The 21,330-nt window shown below is 37.5% G+C and overlaps 2 protein-coding genes across 6 annotated transcripts in view; both read left to right on the forward strand.

Moving 5' to 3' along the window:
* chd4b (chromodomain helicase DNA binding protein 4b) overlaps window positions 1–9,349 on the forward strand; it is a 30,147-nt gene extending 20,798 nt beyond the window's left edge. For all 5 annotated transcript variants that reach the window (XM_059338759.1, XM_059338761.1, XM_059338762.1 and 2 more), the window contains exons 34-40: window positions 113–368; window positions 447–503; window positions 2,222–2,392; window positions 2,521–2,629; window positions 4,120–4,252; window positions 4,362–4,557; window positions 8,276–9,349. In XM_059338759.1, coding sequence (XP_059194742.1) covers window positions 113–368; window positions 447–503; window positions 2,222–2,392; window positions 2,521–2,629; window positions 4,120–4,252; window positions 4,362–4,557; window positions 8,276–8,478 — 1,125 coding nt within the window. In that variant the 3' untranslated portion in view covers window positions 8,479–9,349. The remainder of the gene's footprint in view (window positions 1–112; window positions 369–446; window positions 504–2,221; window positions 2,393–2,520; window positions 2,630–4,119; window positions 4,253–4,361; window positions 4,558–8,275) is intronic.
* A 4,310-nt stretch (window positions 9,350–13,659) lies between these two features.
* Window positions 13,660–21,330, forward strand: part of ptpn6 (protein tyrosine phosphatase non-receptor type 6) — a 24,360-nt gene continuing 16,689 nt past the window's right edge. The window contains exons 1-4 of the mRNA XM_059340209.1: window positions 13,660–14,171; window positions 14,502–14,572; window positions 16,189–16,311; window positions 18,218–18,412. Of these exons, the coding sequence (XP_059196192.1) occupies window positions 14,565–14,572; window positions 16,189–16,311; window positions 18,218–18,412 (326 nt within the window). The 5' untranslated portion in view covers window positions 13,660–14,171; window positions 14,502–14,564. The remainder of the gene's footprint in view (window positions 14,172–14,501; window positions 14,573–16,188; window positions 16,312–18,217; window positions 18,413–21,330) is intronic.

Here is a 21,330-nt window from a genome sequence, read left to right on the forward strand (position 1 = left end):
CACTTTCTATCTAAATGGATTCTATCCACATCCATTTTTTTTTTAGTACAGTTGAATAAGTTTTGGGTAGCAACATTATACCAATGTTTCTTATTTGAAACCTCTCCACTAGATTATTGAAATCCCAGACGAGTCTGAAAAATCCCCCGTCGAAAAGAAAGAAGAAGAAGTAGACTCCGCTGCAGGGAAGGAGGAGAAAGAGAAGGAGACAGGAAATGGAGACGAAGGCAAGGAGAAGGAGGCAGATGACACAAACAAGGAGAAAGAAGAGAAGGACGAAACTTCAGAGACGGAGAAGGACACTCCTGCCGAGGTCAAAGGTGAAGGTTCGGAGGGCAAGAACGATTCAGAGGAGGACAAGACTAAAGGTGAGGTTTTTCCTTCATGTCTCTTACACCTTTTTTCCTTTTATTGTGTCGTTCTAACAAATTCTTCTCTTGTTCCAGCTGAGGAGGGAAAAGATGAGAAGATGGACACCAGTTCACCAACAGACGAGAAGAAAGGTACAAACACACATTTCATTGTACACTACCGTCAGATGAAAACATCTTACATACATTCATAAGGTAAAGCTTAATGTCTAAATGTAAATATACCAAGCAAAAAGTGCCATTGGTGACTAACTTGAATTTCATGTGTCCAGTGGTAGAAGAATAATTCAGAAATCCCAGTTTCACACTGCAAAAATACTCCACTGCATGTAAAAGTCTTGGAATCAAAACCTTATTTAAGAACAGTATTCTCAGCCAGACCAAAGTGCTGTACAGTTATTAAAATACAATACAAAATATTACACAAATATAGTAAAAAATAAAAACAATGAAAACAATAAAATAATACTAAAACAATAACATAGTAATAAATACTCAATTTAAAAACAAAGTTAGAGTTAAAAAGGAAATAAAAGAATAAAAAGTTTCAAAACTTTTAAAAGCCTAGCTGGGACTGAACGCTGAGGAGATTAAATAGGTTGGTAAAATAACTCCCAGACAGGGTTTTTCTATGATATGATGTTTTTGGATTAAAGTTACTGCTGCATTAATGTTTATGTTGCATTTTACTGCTGTAGATGTTGAAGGTTGTGCTCATTTTAAGTCCATCGAGTTACAGTTCGGTAGTTAAAACTACAGCAATGCATCATAGTCTATAAGATCATCTTATTTCTGAAAAGTCATTTTTTATCGGTCAGAAAAACTAGAAAAAACTTTTTCAACTTCGGTAGGATTTCCAGAGATTTTTTAGAAAAGAGTTTATTTAGCTGAAGAAGTAGAGCATAATAGAGAATTTTCTCCACACATTAAGTAACATAAACACTCAAAATCAACACATCTGAAGATATGGGGTCACTGGTTGTGGCTTTTTTAACAATACTTCAAACTTGCACATTCCTGTTTGCACAGCTCCTTCCCTCATTTTAGTAACGCCATATTTGTACATATTGTTTCTACGGTTTATAGTTTTATATATTTTTTTAAATATTTTTGTATGTTGACTTTTTCTATCCGTTATATTTTCTATTTAAGCTGCTGCTTCTTGACTGAAGTACTTGCCTCAATATATATCTATATTTTAGTTTATTTTAGTATTTTGGTTTGTTCGCATGCACCAAAACAGTGCAGCAAACTCCTTATACAGTCATGGAAAAAATTATAAGACCATTGTTTTCTTCAATTTCTTGTTCATTTTAATGTCTGGTACAACTAAAGGTACATTTGTTTGGACAAATATAATGGTAATAACGAAAATAGCTAATGAGAATTTAATTTAAGATCTGATGATTTTGGTTATTATCAAGAAAACCATGGAAAGTGGCTATATATCAGCTCTTAAATTAAACTCTTATTAGCTGTTTTTGTTGTTATCATTATTTTTGTCCAAACAAATGTACCTTTAGTTGTACCAGGCATTAAAATTAACAAAAGAATGAAGAAAACAAGGGTGGTCTAATAATTTTTTCCATGACTGTATGTGAAAACCTATTCGGCAATAAAAAACAATTCTGATTCTGTTTCTGACAAATGTATTAGAAAGTACAATATTTCCCTCTGAGATGTAGTGGAGTTAAAGTAAAAAACTGCATAAAATGGAAATACTGATGTACGGCACATCTATGTTGAATTTGTACTTAAATAAACGTTCTTGGTTAAATTCCACCCCTGCATGTGTCCATAATGAGAGAGTGTCTTGAGTCTCAAACTGTGTTTCTGTTGTTTCCTTTCAGAGCAAAAAGAGGAGAAGGACGCAGTGAAAACAGACGAGTCTGGCAAACTGCAGAACGGAGAGAACACCAAAGAAGGAGCAACAGCTGCGGCGGTGGTTAACGTCAGCGAGGAGAAGAAAAAAGCCACCAAACAGAGGTTCATGTTCAACATCGCTGACGGAGGATTCACAGGTGGACACACACGCACAGTCGCACACACACACGCACACACACACACACACACACACACACACACACACTTTTTTTCTCTTTCTTCTTTTTAGTTTCTGCCTTTTAACTTTTTTGCGCCCTCTCCCCAGAGCTTCACTCTTTGTGGCAGAATGAAGAGCGGGCAGCCACCGTTACCAAGAAGACCTTTGAGATTTGGCACCGTCGCCATGACTACTGGCTGCTGGCTGGTATCATACAGTATCCTTTCAAAAGAAAATGTTTCTTCTTAAATGTGTCATTACGTTTTTTCCATCACATTAAGAAATTAGTAGTTTACTAATCACTTTGTCACAAAATGAATCAGCCGCTTGTTTGAAAATCTGCCTCTGACTTCTCAAATATTAAACATTTTCTGTTTTTCTTAGTCCACTACGATAGAAAGTTTAATATCTTTGGTTTTTCTTAAAACTGCCAGGACAAAAGAAGCAAATGTATGGGGTCATCTTCAGTTTTCCGAAGTTGTGATTGTTGCATTTTTCACTATTTCCTGATATTTTATGGACCAAACAAAGCAGCAGAGTAATCTGTTTTATTTATTTATTTTTTGAAGTTATTTCTTTGGCCATTTTTAGGCTGTTATTAATACTACTAGTACTACTACTACTACTACTAATTATAATAATACATTTATTTATAATACACTTTACATTAAAGGAAATCTCAAAGTGCTACATGTTAAAAGCATAACACTCTAATTATATAAAGGGTTAAAAAGGATAAAACAGCTAAAAACAGAAGAAAAAGTATACACATATATACAAACACACACAAGCTAAAAACCATCTAGACGGGAGGAACCAAAGTTTCTGCCAGAAAGGAAAGTTTTTTTGTCCTTTTTTAAAAGTGTCTATGGACTGTTGTGTTTTGTGGGGTGGGTAGTTCTTTGAGGTATGGATATGGGGGGCATTTCTGTAGATGCATTGATGAGTTAGTAGGGAAACCTTGTATTCAATCCTGGTGGAAACAGTATGAACAGTATGTAACCAATTTAGTGAGTGGAGAATGGGGGTGATGTATTCGTATTTCTGCACTCTTGTCATTTTATTAGAGAGTGAAAAGGGGACACATGCAGGAAAGGGCTCCGAGCCCAATTCAAACCCAGGCCACCTGCTCACAAGGACTAACTGTTCCACCAGCCCCTTATCAAATTTCTGCTTTCAAGACGGCTTAAACTTGAAGCTGCCAGTATGAAACACACTGAAGCCTTGCTGCATTCTCAGCCCTTTGTTTCTTCCTTTATTGTTTCCTATCATGAGAGTGAGTTATTTAAGGGTCTATTGATTCATTCAATTCAAACTTTATTTATATAGCGCTTTTCATACATATAAATGTAACCCAAGTGCTTTACAAAAAATAAGAATAAAAACAGACAATAAAAATGACAAAACCCACCCCTCCCATCCCCACATACACATCTGTATGTACACATGCACACACACTCACATAGACACGCACGCACACAAACACACACTCAGACTCACACACAGCACATATTGATTGACAGTGTAGAGATTCAGAGGTTCCTGCAGTGAGGGAAGTAAGGTTAAGTTGAACTTGAAGTTTAATGTGAAGGAAAATTTGCTTGCCCAGTGGAAAATTGGCCCAGGTACCAAAGTATAAAGTTATTCATGCACTATCAGCATCTATTGTCCATGAATGTTGTCACACTTGACCTCGGCGCCTCTCAGACACGGCTACGCTCGGTGGCAGGATGTGCAGAACGATGTGAGGTTTGCCATCCTCAATGAGCCCTTCAAAGGGGAGATGAGCCGAGGAAACTTCCTGGAGATCAAGAACAAGTTTCTGGCCCGCAGGTTTAAGGTGAACTGAACGTGTTCACTAGTATCACAGGTTTCATCAAGTGTGAGCGAGTTTCTGCGTTTCCCTCATAACTCACTGGGCTTGTCGTCTCTCTTTGTTTCCTCTCTAGTTATTGGAGCAGGCGTTGGTGATTGAGGAGCAGTTGCGCCGGGCGGCTTACCTGAACATGACGGAGGACCCGGCCCACCCCTCCATGGCCCTCAACACTCGCTTCAGTGAGGTGGAGTGTCTGGCAGAGTCCCACCAGCACCTCAGCAAGGAGTCCATGTCTGGAAACAAGCCTGCCAATGCCGTTCTGCATAAAGGTAAACAAACTCCACATCAACTATGGTTGATATGGCATTAAATGATACAATTTTAAATCTTGTGAAATATATGGAAGATCAGAAGAGATATTTGATATTTAAACAATCGTGGATCTAAACAAAATCAAAAAGGCTTAACATACAGTCATGGAAAACATTATTAGACCACCCTTGTTTTCTTTCATTTCTCGTTTAAGAGCAACCAAAATTGAAAACCCTGAAAAATGTCTAAATATCAGCTCTTAAATTAAACTCTTACGAGCTATTTTTGTTGTTATCATTATATTTGTCCAAACAAATGTACCTTTAGTTGTACCAGGCATTAAAATTAACAAGAAATTGAAGAAAACAAGGGTGGTCTAATCTTATTTTCCATGACTGTATATAGTAGTACATAGTACAATGCTTTAAAAACAGTTGATAAGATCAGGTTATGGTCTGTAGACCTGACAGTCTCATGACTAAAAGAAGGGGAACATATGGGGCCACGGTTCCTGCACAGGAAGTTTGTACAAACAAAATGCTTAATTTAGATACATATACTTCTTGAAAAATGCTCGAAGTGCAACATAATCTAGTGTTTTATCTTTACAATCACTCATGTAAACTCAAAATCTTTTTATATCTGAAATGAAACCTCATATCTGTTTGTTGTCTCCATGGACAGCTGCAAAGTGACTATACATTGATTGTTGTGTGTGTATAAAGGACTTCAGTGTCAATTCAGAGCCTTTTTTGGAGTGATATTACTACAGGTGCATCTCAATAAATTAGAAAATCATAAAAGAGTTCATTTATGTCAGTAATTCAATTCAAAAAGAGGAAATAACACATTATATAGATCCATTACATACAGAATGAAACATTTCATGTCTTAATTTATTTTTATTTATTCTAATTATAATGATTATGGCTTACATTTAATGAAGAGGTAAAATTCAGTGTCTCAAAAACATTTTAATATTACAAAAGTAATAAAAAATTTAAAAAGTAAGTTTATTATGGAAATGTTGGCCTCTAAAAAGTATGTCCATCTATATGCACTCAATACTTGGTTGGGACTTTTTGACTTGAACTACTGGAAATGGACTTTTCCATCATATTCTAATTTATTGAGATGCAGCTGTACTTACAGTGTAGATGTGATTTTGGCATTTATGAGTTGAATTGTACTTAAAATGAACCCTGTGCATAGGTTTTGCTCTTGCCTGGAAACTGCAAAGTCATGCGAGGACGGCCACTTAAGCTTTATATAGAATGAGATTACACTTAGCTAAATAAAACTTTATAGTCGTGACACTCATGTTCCTCTTGACTTTATAATGAGAAGTAACTCATGACAACTCACCAACAAACCACCAAACAAACAAAATTCATGAAGTCCTGTTTCAAAGGGCACATTTGCTTTAACTAATTGAGCGGATACAAAAGGTCACCCTTTGTTCAGATCTTGGCAGGGGGATTCTTTAAAAGTTCTGCTCTTTGATATCACAATAATATCCCTTTAGCTTGAATCACAACAGTCTACTGCGTCTAAAGAAACATTTATTCTTGTAAGAAGCTTCTGAATAAGAGGAGCGAAGTGATGGTCGTCATTGTTATAGTATCAGGAATACAGAAAAGGAAGCTATTATGTAAACACTTATTTATATATCTAATTATAGCTGCTAACATGATCAGCAACAAAGGTCAGGTGCTACAGTGTGGGCAGGTTCCATGTTTGAACAAGGAAATAAGCACCACAACCACAGATGATGGCTCACACAATATAAAGGTTTGGTTCTCAGGCTGCAACAGACAACTATTTTCATCACTGATGGACCAGTTAGTATTTTCAGGACTAATCTTTTAGTAATTTAACCAATGAAATGCCTTATTATCTTATAATCACAGAGTCTGCTCTGACTGCATCTTAAAGCTATTTGGTTTGATGAGGTATTTGCATGGATTTTGGATTATTGCAGAATATAAACTATGTGGCATGCACACCTTTATGGTGCTGCCATGTCTTTTACAGCAAAATAATCTTCAGAAATGAACACCCCTTTTATTATATTTGAAGCGTTAATGCAGCCAGTAAAAGTAAAACCTTATGTGATGATATATTGAACTACACCACGGTCGCATGACTTCACAGCTGTTATGTTCCTGACGGTTTCCGGCAGACTAACAAGTCACTTTGACAAGCTAGTGAAACCGTAGCCTAATAAATTGCTTATTAATAGGCCTGTCACAATAATTACTATATTGACTTATCGTTCGATATATAGAAATGAACTCAATATTTTATTTCTGGACTCAATATATTGACTTTTTGTGCTTTTTTGTGTTGTGTTTAAAGTAATGCTTCAAATGTTTGACAGGCAGTACGAATGGCCAAAAAAGCCCCTATATTTCCCAAGCAGCCATTCCAGCTGTTTATATGTTATTTTAACAATAAAATAATATAATACATAATGATTATCTCATTGCAATGTTTTGTTAAAAGAGCCTGAAAGTCTATTTTATTTGTTTTGGTTGTAGTGTATTTATTTATGTTTTATTTATTTTGGACATTTCAACATTTCTTTTCCACATTTCATTTCCAATGTTTAATATTCTCGAGATTTAAAACTTCATTGCTGTGGAAAAGGATGTACTAATTATCTATCGTTTATCGTGATAGTTTCTGGGAAAATATATCGTCCTAAAAAATGTGTTATCGTGACAGGCCTACTTATTAACCTAATCTACAATCTACAATAATACGACTAGAGGCTGTGAGGCGGACTAGTGAGAGAGTTCCTTCTGTGTCCAGTTTGATGATGTTTAATGTCCCTGACAACCACTGTAGTCTCATTTAGCTGCTCGTTAGCAACCACCTTTTTTAAGGACACATAAAAACTTCAAAATTTCGCAAGTTGAGGTATTTACTTATGTATTTTATGTTGTATAGTAAAACATGAACATCTCTTCAGCTTGCGTTAACCACAGATCTTATTTCAGGCATCTCACCAAAAACTAATTGAAAGTCCTCATTGAGTTTATCAGGAGAGACCCCATGGTGCTGACATGCTAACTTACTCCTGGTTTTAGAATAAATTCCTGTGGTGCCCTTTTTTTCAATTATTATACATTTTATTTTCAGCTAGGAAGACGCAAAAGACGAGAGATTGAACTATTTTTGTTTTGGTGCACTTAATGTATAAATTTCTTCTTTTTTTAACACTTTATTTGTGATTTTTCATGTATCATATTCTCTGTTTTACAGATAGCCATAGAATAAAAATGTATAATAAAAAACAAAAACATACCAAAATCAACCTGACAAACCTATCACAGACAACAACCGGACAAACAAAAACAAAACAAAAAACAAATTAAATCTGTTGATAGAGCCGTTGAGGGTGCATCTGATCTTTTCCAGCTTTACGTTCTGCATAACGTCCCTAATCCAGTGGTGGTGTGACGGAGGGGTAACAGCCTTCCATTTAAATAAAATCAGGCGTCTGGGTAATAAGGAGGAAAAGGCAATGACCCTCTGTAAATGAACACAGGGAAAAGAACCCAAAAAAATGTCACCAAAGGGAGAGGGCGCGATATTATAAGCATAAGCATTAGAGATTACTTCAAAAAAGAATTACCAAAAAGGAACAAGTTTTGGGCAAGACCATAACTATTTTAACTATTGTATTAACAATCTTTCACCCTCAGAGCTCACGTACTGTTGTGTTTCCAGTTCTCAAACAGCTCGAGGAACTGCTGAGTGACATGAAGGCTGACGTCACACGTCTCCCAGCAACCATCGCCAGGATACCCCCTGTGGCCGTGCGGCTGCAGATGTCCGAGAGGAACATCCTGAGCCGTTTGGCCAGCCGGGGCCCCGAGGTCACCGCTCAGAACCAGTCACAGACCTCACAGCAGATGCAGGTGCAGCGCTGACCGACCGATCACCTCGCACATTTCACTCTCACTGACTGAGGCTAGTCGCCCTCACCTCACCGCCATGTAGCAGACGTCCTCCCCCCAAAACCACCATGTACAGCACAGTCAGGTTAGTCCTCCTCGTTCTGCACCCACAACCCATCTCCGGACTCAGAAGAGCGTCGGCTTTGCTGCTGGACTTTGATTTGAGAAGACTGGAACTGCAGATGTAGGATGGCAGCAAATGGAAACAAGTCTTTCTCCTCCGCCGGGATTCAGATTTAACTCCTGTCACCTGAGCACTGGACTGTGGGCAGCTCCTCTGACCTGTCCTGTTCTGTCTTTACAGCAGGGTCAAACACATGTATGTAACTATATGTAACATGAAGCTGAAGAAGCTAGACTGGAGAAAAAGCAGCATGCTTGGAGTATACTGGTGCTTTGTAGTCTTTTTTGAATTATTGAAGAATTCAAGGGATTTTATTGTGCTCATTTTAGCTTTTAGAAAATTGTGAAACCTTTTTTTTAAAAGTCATTCAACTCTAATGTCCTCACCTGGATGTGTGTGTGAAGAGAGAGAGAGAATGTGTGTGTGTGTGTGTGTGTGTGTGTGTGTGTATGTATGTATAAAACAGGGCATATTAACGTGCACCTCTACTGCAGAATGCCCCTGACGCTGAGAGACTGTTACTGTCACTTTTCTATCAGTCACTCAGATCTGTTACCTCTTCCTCCATCCCACGTCTCCGCCCCTCTCGTCAGGCGACCAGATCCAGGATCAGCTCTCTGTGCTCACGTCCCAACCAGCACCTCGACATTCCTGACCACGCCGCAGATTTGCTCCCTGGAGAATCTCCCGTGTTTTCCCGAACATGCAATAGCTCCACAGCTTTTAGGTACATGGGATGGTTTTGAGAACGATGGCAATCTTAAGTTAATTTAATTTCTTACTGTATATTATTATGTTGTTTTACATTATGGAATATTATTATGGTTACCACCTTGTTGTTTTTATCATTGCTGTTTGTTTTTATGAACTACAATAAAAAGCCAACAGGTTCTCAAGGTTTCCTGTCAATTTGGAGGGAATTCTCATGTATTTTTCAGACACTGAAATATCTCCACAACAGTCGGACTGATTGTCATGAAATCCGGTGCGAACCCACAGAGGATGAATCCTTTGATCCTCTGACACCTCAACAAGCACCACCATGAGTTGATCATTTGTTGTTTTGAGTGAAATATCTTGACAACAACTGGATTGTCATGAAATTTGGTGGTCTCTTAAAGGCACCATGAGTCTGATTTGTCTGCTGCAATTTGGAAATACAACAAAGTGGGCTACTCATCAGCATGTCACATTGCCATAGTGAGCATGCTAATGTTAGCGTTAACTCAAAGCGGCCCTTTGCCATAGTAAGCGTCTTAACTCAAGTGAGAGCAAATGCATATAAAAAAAAGAAAAATAAATCAATTCTAAATAAATACAAAAACAAATAAATACATTTACTTTTCTTTTAAAATGAATAAAAATGCAATAGATTTAAAAAATAATTATAAAAGCTAAAGGTAAAAATAATTTTAAATAATACAAAAGTAAAATCATTATTATTTCACATTTGCTAAAATCAATGTAATCCAATAGTTTAAGTAGACTTGTTCCTAATCCTGTAAAATGGTAAATGGACCTTAGCTTTTCTAGTCGCTTTGCGACCACTCAAAGCGCTATATACTGCGTTCATTCACCCATTCACACAAATTCATACTGGTGGCAGAGGCTACCCTAAACGGTGCCACCTGCCACCATTGGGAATTCATTCACAAATCAATGGATGTAGCATCAGCAGCAATCTGGGGTTCAGGGATCGAACCACCGACCCTCTGATCAATGGGTGACCGATCTACCAACTGAGCCACGGCCGAGATCCTTTTGTTTTATTTATTTATTTATTTTTGTACTACTCTTCCTACAGTTTTAAAAAATATATATTATTTAGATACATGTAATGGAAAATTAACTTTTTACTGTCATTTATTTAATCACATAGTCATGCATGTATAGTTAGTTATCCTGTGTTTATGTGAGGTATATACCTGTTTAGGAAGGTGTAGCTGTTCTAATAACAAATGAGGAGCGGGATATGCTTTGCATGCAAACTTCGAAAGAAGAGGTCGAATTTACATGGAGGCAAATGTTGATATGCATGAGAGATGGAAAAGCAGGGAGAGCCTTTTCACATGCAGGGGGTCATAGGAGGAGGAGCAGGGGAAGAAGGGGACAGGAACAGGCAGATTTTCTCCTGCTGATAGTTGGATAATTAAGAAAATTAGAGTAAATTACAGGGCGGGAGGATTGGCTGGGCTGGTAATGAAGCCTGATGTCTTATCATGAGAGAGAGTTAGAGGCTAGCGAGTCTGGGAACAACTGAGCAAAGATAGTAAGAATATCGTGGAGCTAACCTGGACTGTCAGTGCAACCTAACTCTCTGTGAGTTTTACTGTGTTTGAAAGAAGACGTGAACAGCAGCAGAGACAACATCACAGAGGAGAGACTGGATTCAACCATCACTTCCTGGTACAAAAGAGCCCAGAGTGCCAGTGAGGCTACACTGCAACAAGAGTCCCCGCAATGGGCTTTAGGTGAGTGGCTTCTATTTTTTGTGTGATTTTGCAGATGTCCAGTAATTTAGCTGGAGCATTGTGGAAAGATGTTCTAGTCTGATAACATTAACAAGCTTAAAACAACATCTGGAAGAAATGCAACCCAAATCCCAGTGAAAAAGGGGCTTCACAATCTCTCAGAGTCCAAGTGAAGTTTTAAAATATCTGATGTTCAATTTTAGATATTCAATTTACAGAAATAAAAAAGAGAAGCAGCACATCACTGAATGTCACATTCAAGAAACAGGGAAAAGTGAAAAGTCTGACTCTCATTATAATGTTCTATTATTTCAGTATTTCCATGTTAAGACAGACACGGTAAGGAACAGAACAGCATGTACAGTATATTCCTCTGAACAAATGCAATTTGTTACATTGCAACAGTCTGGTGTGTTACGACACTAAAGATTGACCAAATCTAGGAAACTTTGTTGTCACTCTGAGGATGTGAGAGAAACAAACACAATGTGTGTGTGTCGTTTGCCACATTGCTGCGTGCGTCCTGCAGCCTGAGGGGAACAGAAGCCAAAACCAGCTTCAACTGTTGAACATGTTGAGGCTGTGAGGAGGATAAGCAAGCTGCAATCGATGGCGTTAACCACGATGAACGACACCTGCAGTGCTCTGTCTGTGTGTGTGTGTGTCTGTGTCTCTGTGTGTGTGTATCTATGGAAAGTATCAGCGTGCTTGTTTCAACTGAGAAGAAGAAGCAGAGTATCAAATGTTATGTGTGTGTGTCTGTGTGTGTCTTTGTGTACTTGTTCATCTATCATTATGAGGACCAAGGTTAGTATTTTACCTAGAGAGTGAGGACATTTTGCCAAGTCCTCACTTCTTCAAAGGCCTATTTGAGGGTTATATCTTGGTTTAGGGTAGAGTTAGGGTAAGGATTAGGGTTTGAGGCCAGGCTTTTAGTTTTGACGGTTATAGTGAGAGTGATGGGCGAGGGAATGCATCATGCAACGTGTCCTCATGAACAGGTTTGTATGCATTATAATGCTAAGGTGCAGCACCCAAGCTGTTCAGAGCACCACTTAAACGGAAACAATGTAAAACCAATAAGGAGAGCATCGAAACTAACTTTATAACTTTTTCCAGATCTAATGGTTACAGTTGATGTTCACTTCTTTAGCAGGTTTTGTTTATGCTTCTTCGAGTTTATTCATTCTCCGCTCTACAGTAGCTATTCCAACTTTTTGCACACAAATGTAGTGATAATAATGGTCTAAAATTGAGTGAAATTGTATATTCTTTATTTAAATATGTAAAATGTTCATGTGCAACACTCCCCCAAACTCACCTGTCAAATATATGCATCTGAGTCTTCTACAACCCTGGAAAACACTAGTACCGGTACTATTCCCACTAAAACGAGTGCACTGGAATGTATATGATATCGATCATATTGATGTAGCAAAATATGACTGGATGCTGTTTTAAACATGTTATCTTTGTGATACTATTTAGTATTTTAGAGTAAGGATTAGGGTTATGAAAAACGACTTCCAAGCATTACATCCAGTGAGACCCCAATGGGACCAGGTACCACAGTGTCCTGCTCTCCTGGTTTGTTTGATCATCCATCGGCCCTCTTGCGCCCCCTTTAGGGACCTATGTGTTTTTTAAACTTTGTCTCTGAACACAATTTTGTAGGAAAGCTACAAAATTTCAGTGCATTGCTTTTGTAAATCATTTATACCGTTAAACCAAGAGCCTGCACTGTGCCAATGACGGTCCTCACAAGGTTAGAAGTTCAAAGAGTAAAGTGTTTGTGTAAGTGTGTGTGAGTGGTTGTCTGTGTGTGTGTGTGTGTGTGTGTGTGTGTGTGTAGTGGGTAGGGCTAGAGCATAATTTACATATATCATAGGTTCTTCCACTTCTTCTTTGCTTTTAGTTCTTTGTGTTGTCAGCTTTATATATTTATGTTCTACTCTTACATTTTTGCATCAACACTAAAAATGACATCTGATGAGGAAATATGTGAGACTTTTTCACAAATTCAAATACGCCCTTTCAGACCTTTTGTAGGTCAGTATGATTTGCAAGTTAAATGCTGATGGTTCCTGTTTGTTCCACTGGTTGTAAAATGTTAGTTCATGTGTTTGTGGAGTTTGGTCAACAAGCCTTGCTCATGGTGCAGTGGATTTGTGTTTCATTTTGCAGAAACTAGTGTCTGTTACAAGCCTGTTTGTGCTTCTTGTGATATCAGGGCGAGAGAAAAACAACAACAAAAACCCATGGCTGAAGATGATCTGCTTCATGCCTCTCAGTTTTAGTTTTGGAGTTAATGCCTCAGTAGTCTGATAATGAAACGAGTTCACAGTTGGTTTAAAGCCAGCTGAAAGCAGCTCTCTCTCTCACACACAGACACACACAGACACATATATATATAGAGGGGGGAAGGTTGAACTGCAAATAAGGAAGTGCTCTGTGACTCTGACCTTTGTGTTTTGTAGACACACACACACACACACACACACACACACACCTGGAAGTAAAGAACAAACAGACAGCAGTGGTAGCAGACAGGTGGGCAGGCAGAGGGGAAAAGCTTTGCAAATGTCTGTCTGAGAGACAAACTGTGGGCACATAGAGGCTCAAACTTTATATTTTGTGGATTTTTTAAATTTTTATTCCTGTAACAAAGATGGATTTACTGGACAGATAGTGTTTCTCATGATACACCGATGAATGGAACGGTTTGAACCATCCTTTTTGGGGGGTTTCATCGTCGAGATTTTCACAGAAAACGAAGCGATGGAGCATCAGAGAGCAAGTTTCCAGAGTTTAACTTTTAAATATGCTGAGTTTTTGTTTTGATCGTCAATAAACAAAACAAAACAAAAAAAACCTGTCTCTATCTGTTGGAGGAATTCCGGCCTGTCAGCTATTTTGGTTCCTGTCTTGCTTTCACTATTTTGTGAAAGGAGATGTAAAAAGGAAGGAAGGGGAGAGCGAGAGAGAGAACGACATAGAGAGGAGGGGTGAGAGACGTATACGGTCCGAGCGTCTCGGCGAGTCTCACTTGTTTTCAGAGGAAGCTGAGAAGAGTAAGTGTTTGCCTGCTTTCCTATTGGGACAGAGAGAGGGGTTGGATAGGAGGAGGATTGGGTGGAGGGAAGCGTGGAAGCAGAGGAGGAGGAGAGTGCGGGGAGTTTGAAGGCTTTTTAGTGGAACAAAGTGACAGAGTTGATAGTTTTGTTATTAGATGTGTCGGAGAGTGTACTGTAAATGTGTGAAAGAGCAAAAAGCTTGACAAAGAAAGTGAGCTGTCGTCTGTTTAGTGTGCTGCTGTGAAGTGAGGAAGTGTTCAGGAACTGGGTGTTTCTTTATAAAACCAGAGATATGATGCTTATGCTGATGAGTCTGCACATGTGCAGGTACAAGTGACTCTCGTCCATCACTCTCCTTCTCTTTGGCCCCTGAAGAAGTGAAGAGGCAACATGGTTCGGTGAGTGAAGCTCCCCCCGCTGCTGGACAGTGAACTGCTCCGTTAGTCGACTCCGGTTGTGTTCTGCATGTTTTGTGCAAGCCGCGATGACAACTTCTCTGTTTCCATTCCTCCTTCTCTTTCTTTCCCCAGCTGTGTGTCGACTTATCCTGCTCTGTTCCTCTATCATGTGATGTGCGCTGTTCACTGTCTGTTTGCGTCAAGAAAATGTGTCATAAAGGATGTTTTAGCTCAGTGGTTGAGTAATAGACACCTTTTTTTTTTTAGTTTCCTGATCATTTAAGCTCGTATTCGATGTATATGATGGGTCTTTCCTTCCACTGACTGTTCAAATCTTCTTTCTTAACCCATTGGCTGTGTAAAAGTTCTCATATGGGAATCCAAAGCTGAAGGGGAAACACATTAAAGTGCAAACACAGACTAATTGTGCAAACACAGGATTTCCCTACTGAAAAGTTGTATTCCGCAACATTTCAAGCTTTATATCGTACATTTTAACTCTAAAACTGTGAAGATAAATTTAGAAATTGAACATCTAAATTTGAAAGTGTCAGGCGAGGTTTCAGGAAAGCCATTGGAATGAGAAATATTACCCAAATTGAACATTTTCCGAATATTTGTTGTATTGGTTGCTTCTTTGACGGGCAAACCAGAGTTTAAAACACAGGTATTTGGGTTTTTTACAATTAGCTAAGAGGCCGTGAGCTGAGCTTGACCACAACACACTTTTTCCACCCTCAGAGGGCTCCAGGAAATGATAAAATACTAGATATTTCTTCTGAACTCATGCAGTTATGTTACATTGAGTCATAGAAGGTCACAGAGTTGCTGAAATGGCTTTCAAGCCGGAGCGTCACTGTATTTTTACTGGGTTATAGTTATGTAGATGTACACTATGTTACTGTGGTGGCGGAGCTAAATTTGGCCGGTGGTAGAGCTGTTGATAATGGCGTAAATATATTGGTTAGTATATGTGATGAAAAGGTTAAGTACAGTTTTTTTTCTGGTCTATAGTGAGAGCTAAGTTGTAGTCTTTTAGTTTATAAAATAAAAAATAAAAACTATAAAAAACTAGAGTGGAATTTAAACAATTTCTTTCAATATCAGCTTTGTTATTCATTATTTAATTAAGTGTTTCATCTAAAAAATGTCAAAAGTGTTTATCACAAGTAACCAGACACCACAGCAATCTGTTAATTCATTGTTTTTTAATGAAACATTAATCTAGGAAAGGAAATCTTTACATTTACAACAAATTAACATGCCAAACAATTTGTAAGATGATAAGAATTGTACATTTTTTGTTCGTTAATCATTTTAGAAGTAGACTGAGGTCAGAAGTGCCTCTCTTGCAGTGGACATGCTACGATAAACTGTTAGATTTCTATAAAAACACTGTATTTGTTTGTGTATTTACTTTATATTTTGTCTGTTCATTAACTTTTCTATGTTGTGAGGAAATAACGCTGGCTTGTGTAAGTGGATGCTTGTGTGTATAAATGCGTATATGTGCGTTTATATTTATCAGATACAAGTCTTATCTATGTGTGGACATGGTGCACTTCTCTATTCACACTGAGCATATTTTCATCTTGTGTACATGTGTGTTGATGCAGGTGGTTCCATAGAGACATCACAGGCCTGCAGGCCGAGGAAATCCTGAAGACTCGAGGCAGTCATGGCAGCTTTTTGGCTCGACCCAGCAAGAAGAACGTAGGAGATTTCTCCTTGTCTGTCAGGTAAAAACACCCCAGATCTCTCTTTTACTGTTCTAAGCCCACAGCAGAGAAGATTTTCTTTCCTTTAAAACTGTGCTGTAAGCTCAGCCACATGTATCTTCTACTTAACAAAACTCAAAGTGCATAAACGGCTAGAAACTGTCCTTATAAGGAACCTGATAGTTTGTCTCAACACATGAATGTTTCAGCTCAGGAGACACTGGACCTTTAAATTTATTGCTGTTTTATTTACTTCTTTATTTAACCTGCCGTCTATTGCGAAAACTCTTGTAAAACTTGATTGTGAATATTCTTATTTACTCTGTGTAGATGGAAATCACATTTTCCACCGCACTTGAAATAGCACCATGCATTTAGAAATGTGTGTGTACAGATAAATATTGATACTTTTTTTATTGAGCTAGCTCCAATATTTAGTTGATGTGATTGCTATTTACATCATGAAATACTCAAGTTTTATTAATTTGCTTTTAAAAATGAATAAAATAATCTGTGCTAATTTAATGAGCATTACATAAAAATGGCAAAAATAGAGTTCTGTTAGAATAAAGATAAGGCTTAGTATTCAAAATTAAACCACATCAAATTAATCAAATCAAACACAGTTAAATATGACGAGTGAAACAACTTTAAACAGCTCTAAATCATCATCCTGAGCTAATGTTTATGTTTTTATGAGTTTTATTTGACGTAAAGAAGTTTAAATGAGGTTATCTTCTGATCACAGTACGGCAGTCTGGAGTTCAGAGATGATTAGATTTTATTATAGTAGATAGTAAATGTACTGGTGCAGCTATGTTAAACTACGTAGCTCAAGTTATTTTAGCAAGTGATTCATAAGATATTTGGGTTATAATTATGTAGATGAATGGTGTACTGTGAGAACTGCTGTTGCTGTGTTTATATCTCTGTTCAGATCTTTAAAGCAGGCAGCAGCAGTTATTTGTTTTATTCTATTTTATTTATCCTTTATTTAGCCACAAACAAGATCTTTCCTCCAAGGGAGTTCTGATCTAGACAGCGGCAAAACCCTAAAAAATAATTTCAAATGTTAGAACTGAATATTAAACATAAAAGAAACTTACAAATGCTATTAGTTTAAAGCAAAAGTTGAAATTGAATTTTTTTTGCATTGGATTTTCAGGATAATTTTCTCCCACAGTTAAAAGTAGATAGTAGCATGCCATTCTTTTACATTTTTGCAAATAGAAGAAAAACTTTTTGGCTTTTTTAGTTTTTAGACGTTCTCGTGTTCATCAGCTACTTCTTACGTCCCAAAGACAAACTCATCAGTGGTATGTCGGCCCTAAATTTGCCCTAAAACCTAGAAAAGTATTAAGAATCATGAATCATCCAAATTTACAGATATTTTACTTCAATCTTTGAGTTTTTGTCAAATTATCTGTACAGTGGGTGAGAAGGAGGGTTAATAATTCTGTCAACTTTACATCTATATTTCCTATTGTATTGTTTTTCTCCAAATCAAGTGTTTCCCAAATACTACACACATTAAAACTCCTCATTGTAATTACTTAGAGGAAGCACAAAACCCAAATTATTACTCTGATAAAAACTCTAACTGCAGTCGTTTCATAATCAAGACTTAGAGTGCCGATCTTCAAAGAGAAGAAAAACATAGCTGCTATATATAGTCTATAATATAGTCTGTACTATATACAGATCATACTGTGTATAGTACAGACTAAATACAGTAGTACAATCTGTGAAAATCAAACAAAGCTCTGTGAGAATCTCATCTGTAGCCGAACATTTAATCGTTTCTTTTTTTTAATTTTTTGAATCAAATAAAGGTTGAAGAAATATCATTGTGCAGTTTATACATGGATGGAAATGTTCTCTCTACTGTCATCATGTTAAGGAAAAACTGTGTGACCTCTCTCCTCAGGGTGGGCGAGCTAGTGACCCACATCCGGATCCAGAACACAGGAGACTACTACGACCTGTATGGCGGGGAGAAGTTTGCCACCCTGGCAGAGCTGGTGGAGTACTACACGGCCGAGAACGGCATCCTGCAGGACAAGGACGGCACCGTCATCGAGCTCAAATACCCCCTAAACTGCTCCGACCCCACCACAGAGAGGTGTGTGCACTCTTACTTGTCCCTGTTGAAGCCCCTGTAGGTAAAAGTGGCCCACACTCACCGGCTCCTCTGAGCTGCCTCCACCTACACGCGCAGGTTAAGCGTTTGGTTGGGTGGTTTAGTCAACTTTAGTCAACAATGACAAGCAATATTTCCTCTAACCGTTGTTTATTTGCTGCGGATAATAAGTGTCATTTGTAGGTTTGGTATTCCACTGGGTTTTAATGTTTTTTTTCCGATGGGGTGAAGCTGTTTTATTCAAAGCTTTTGAATAATAAACACATTTTGGATGTCAGAATGTGAGTCAGTGAAAATAAACACCCACACACCACACACACCAAGCTGTCGAGGCTTCGTTCCTACATCTGCCTCGCTGCTGCAGCTAATAGATTACATGTGACATTATCAGAGGTGCGAAGCAGCAAAGCACATCTACTAAAGTACCAAATATTCTATTGTGAGCCGATATACGTTTACTCTGCTGAATTCCAGATGGAAGTATTTGTATTGTATTGTTTTTTTTAGTCAAAGATCCTCTCTAGACATGTTTATAGATATAAATACAATCTGCACAGAATTATAATTGATGTCTAAAAAGTTTGATCCTTCTCTGTTCTGATAAAAAATCCCAAATCTATGAATCTATGAAAGGTCAATTGAAGCTTTTTGGATGCACGGTGGCTTTAGTTTTTCCAACAGAGCAAACCTTTACACATAAAACTGTCAGATACGGATAAAGTTAGACCACTTAATAACCTGGAAAAATAAAATACAACACAAATATATAAAAAAGTGCAACAGATTTCCAACTAGAATCCTATTCAACCCCATTCAACAAGTTGGGAAGTCGATATTCCAACTTTGGTGTGCTCATGAGCTTTAAGTTATAATGTGGAAACAACTGCAAAGTGTGCAGAGTGTTGTGTTTAATTGCACAGAGCGTTTAAACAACTGGTTTTCCAGTATTTGCATGAAAACAAAGAGTAAAAGAAATGGATCAGGTGAGCCACAAAATGTGTATCGACATTTTCACCGACTTTACGTGTTGTTGGTCCGAATGTTCACATGCATTTTCCCACTGAGGAACTCATATTTCTGATTATCCCAACACCACTTGAATGCATCACAAATTCCCTATTGCAATATTGATGCAAATTTAAAAAAGTACAGAGTACAGTGTCTGCCCCGTGATTCAAATCCACTACAAAATGTAATGTGTTTTTTTTTTTGGCCCGTGCTTCATCCTTTCACCAAGTTTCATAAAAACCAGGCCAGTCGTTTTTCCATAGTCCTGCTGACAAACAGATAAAAAAATACAAAAAACATTGTGCTTTTTACTTCAATGCATTTTCTGAATCTGCTGGCTGTAGTTACTGGTTGCTTTGCAAATTAAGAATTTACATTCAATGTTAGATAAACTCATGAAAAATATTTTCTTGTTTGGAAGGCTTCTATTCTTATAACTATTACTAAACTTTTTAAACATTTAAACTGTTTTTTGTTAAAGCAGAAACAACCCTGATGATTTCGTTGACACTGTGTAAAGAGTTTTATACAACTTTTTCAATCAACATATGCATCAAGTAGCTAACAGAAAATGTTTTTCACAACTTGTTTGAATTATGCTTTTTATTGTTTCCTTCAGAAAAAACATCTACAACAGCCTGAATCGTAGTACATCAAGTATGTACATATAATGACAGATAAGACAAGATTATAAATCTGTACTCAACGAAACGCCGACCTTGCACTTGCCATTTTCCTATGAACTGATAGTAACTGTCAGTAACGTTTATGCATCTCTGTTGCTAAATATAGTCACAAGATATTTTGCTGATATTTTTGAACGTCCGTGTTTGCATGAAGAGCCAACCACATCAAAGGCTGCTGTCATAAATAAGATAAAAATCTCTCCATGTTTACTGTTTGTCAAATGCAGGTTGGAGAAAAAAAGTCTTTATTTAGTTATTAGGGTTTTATTCTAATCACTTTTCTGGTAGATGGAGTTTTTCTCCCTGCAGGAAACATTGTGCAACTGTATTTTTTTTAAAGTAGGTTAATGTCCAACTAGTAGTGATAAACACATACAGTTGCACTCCTTTTATGAGTCAAGGAGGACACTACTTTCTATCGTGTGTGTGTGTGTGTGTGTGTACTTCACCCTAGCTAGAAGCCCTACCCTCTGCCCCCCCTCGTCCTTCTCTCTCTGTCAGTTGTCTAACTTCCCTTTTGTAGCTGCGGTTGGAAACTTTAAGTTTTGACACTTTTGAAAGTAATGGCCAGACCCTGTGTGTCTTCCTCTATTGCACACTCCTTCATGTTCTTGCTCAGTCGACGTCTTCCTCATCGCACCCAATCTCTCTTTCATCTAGAAGCATGATTTCACACACACACACACACACACACACACACACACACACACACACACACCTCAGCAGGTTATCGTGCTAAATTTGGTGTCACGTATCTGATGGCTTATCTTTTCTCAGAAAACAGGTCAGGCCATTTATCGCGGTTATTGATGGAACAACCCTGGCTGACATAATTGCACGTTAGTTAGGGATGTGCATGGTTAAATTCAATGGTGGAATGTCACTAAGTACAAGTACACTCAAGTACTGCACTTACTTACAATTCTGAGGTACTTCACTTGAGTATTTCCATTAATGTAACTTTATACTTCTACTTCACTACACTTAAGGGTCAAATATTGTACTTTTTACTCCACTAAATTACTTTTCAGGTCAATTTAAAATGATTATGCATGTTTATAAATCAAACCACTATATTTATATATATATATATATATATATATATATATATATACCTGGATGTGCATGTGCATTAATGCATTAAAAATATTATTAATAATAATAATAATAATAATAATAATAATAATGTATTTAGAATGTATAAAA

The sequence above is a fragment of the Centropristis striata genome, chromosome 8, assembly GCF_030273125.1.
Source record: "Centropristis striata isolate RG_2023a ecotype Rhode Island chromosome 8, C.striata_1.0, whole genome shotgun sequence".
Lineage (NCBI taxonomy): Eukaryota > Metazoa > Chordata > Actinopteri > Perciformes > Serranidae > Centropristis > Centropristis striata.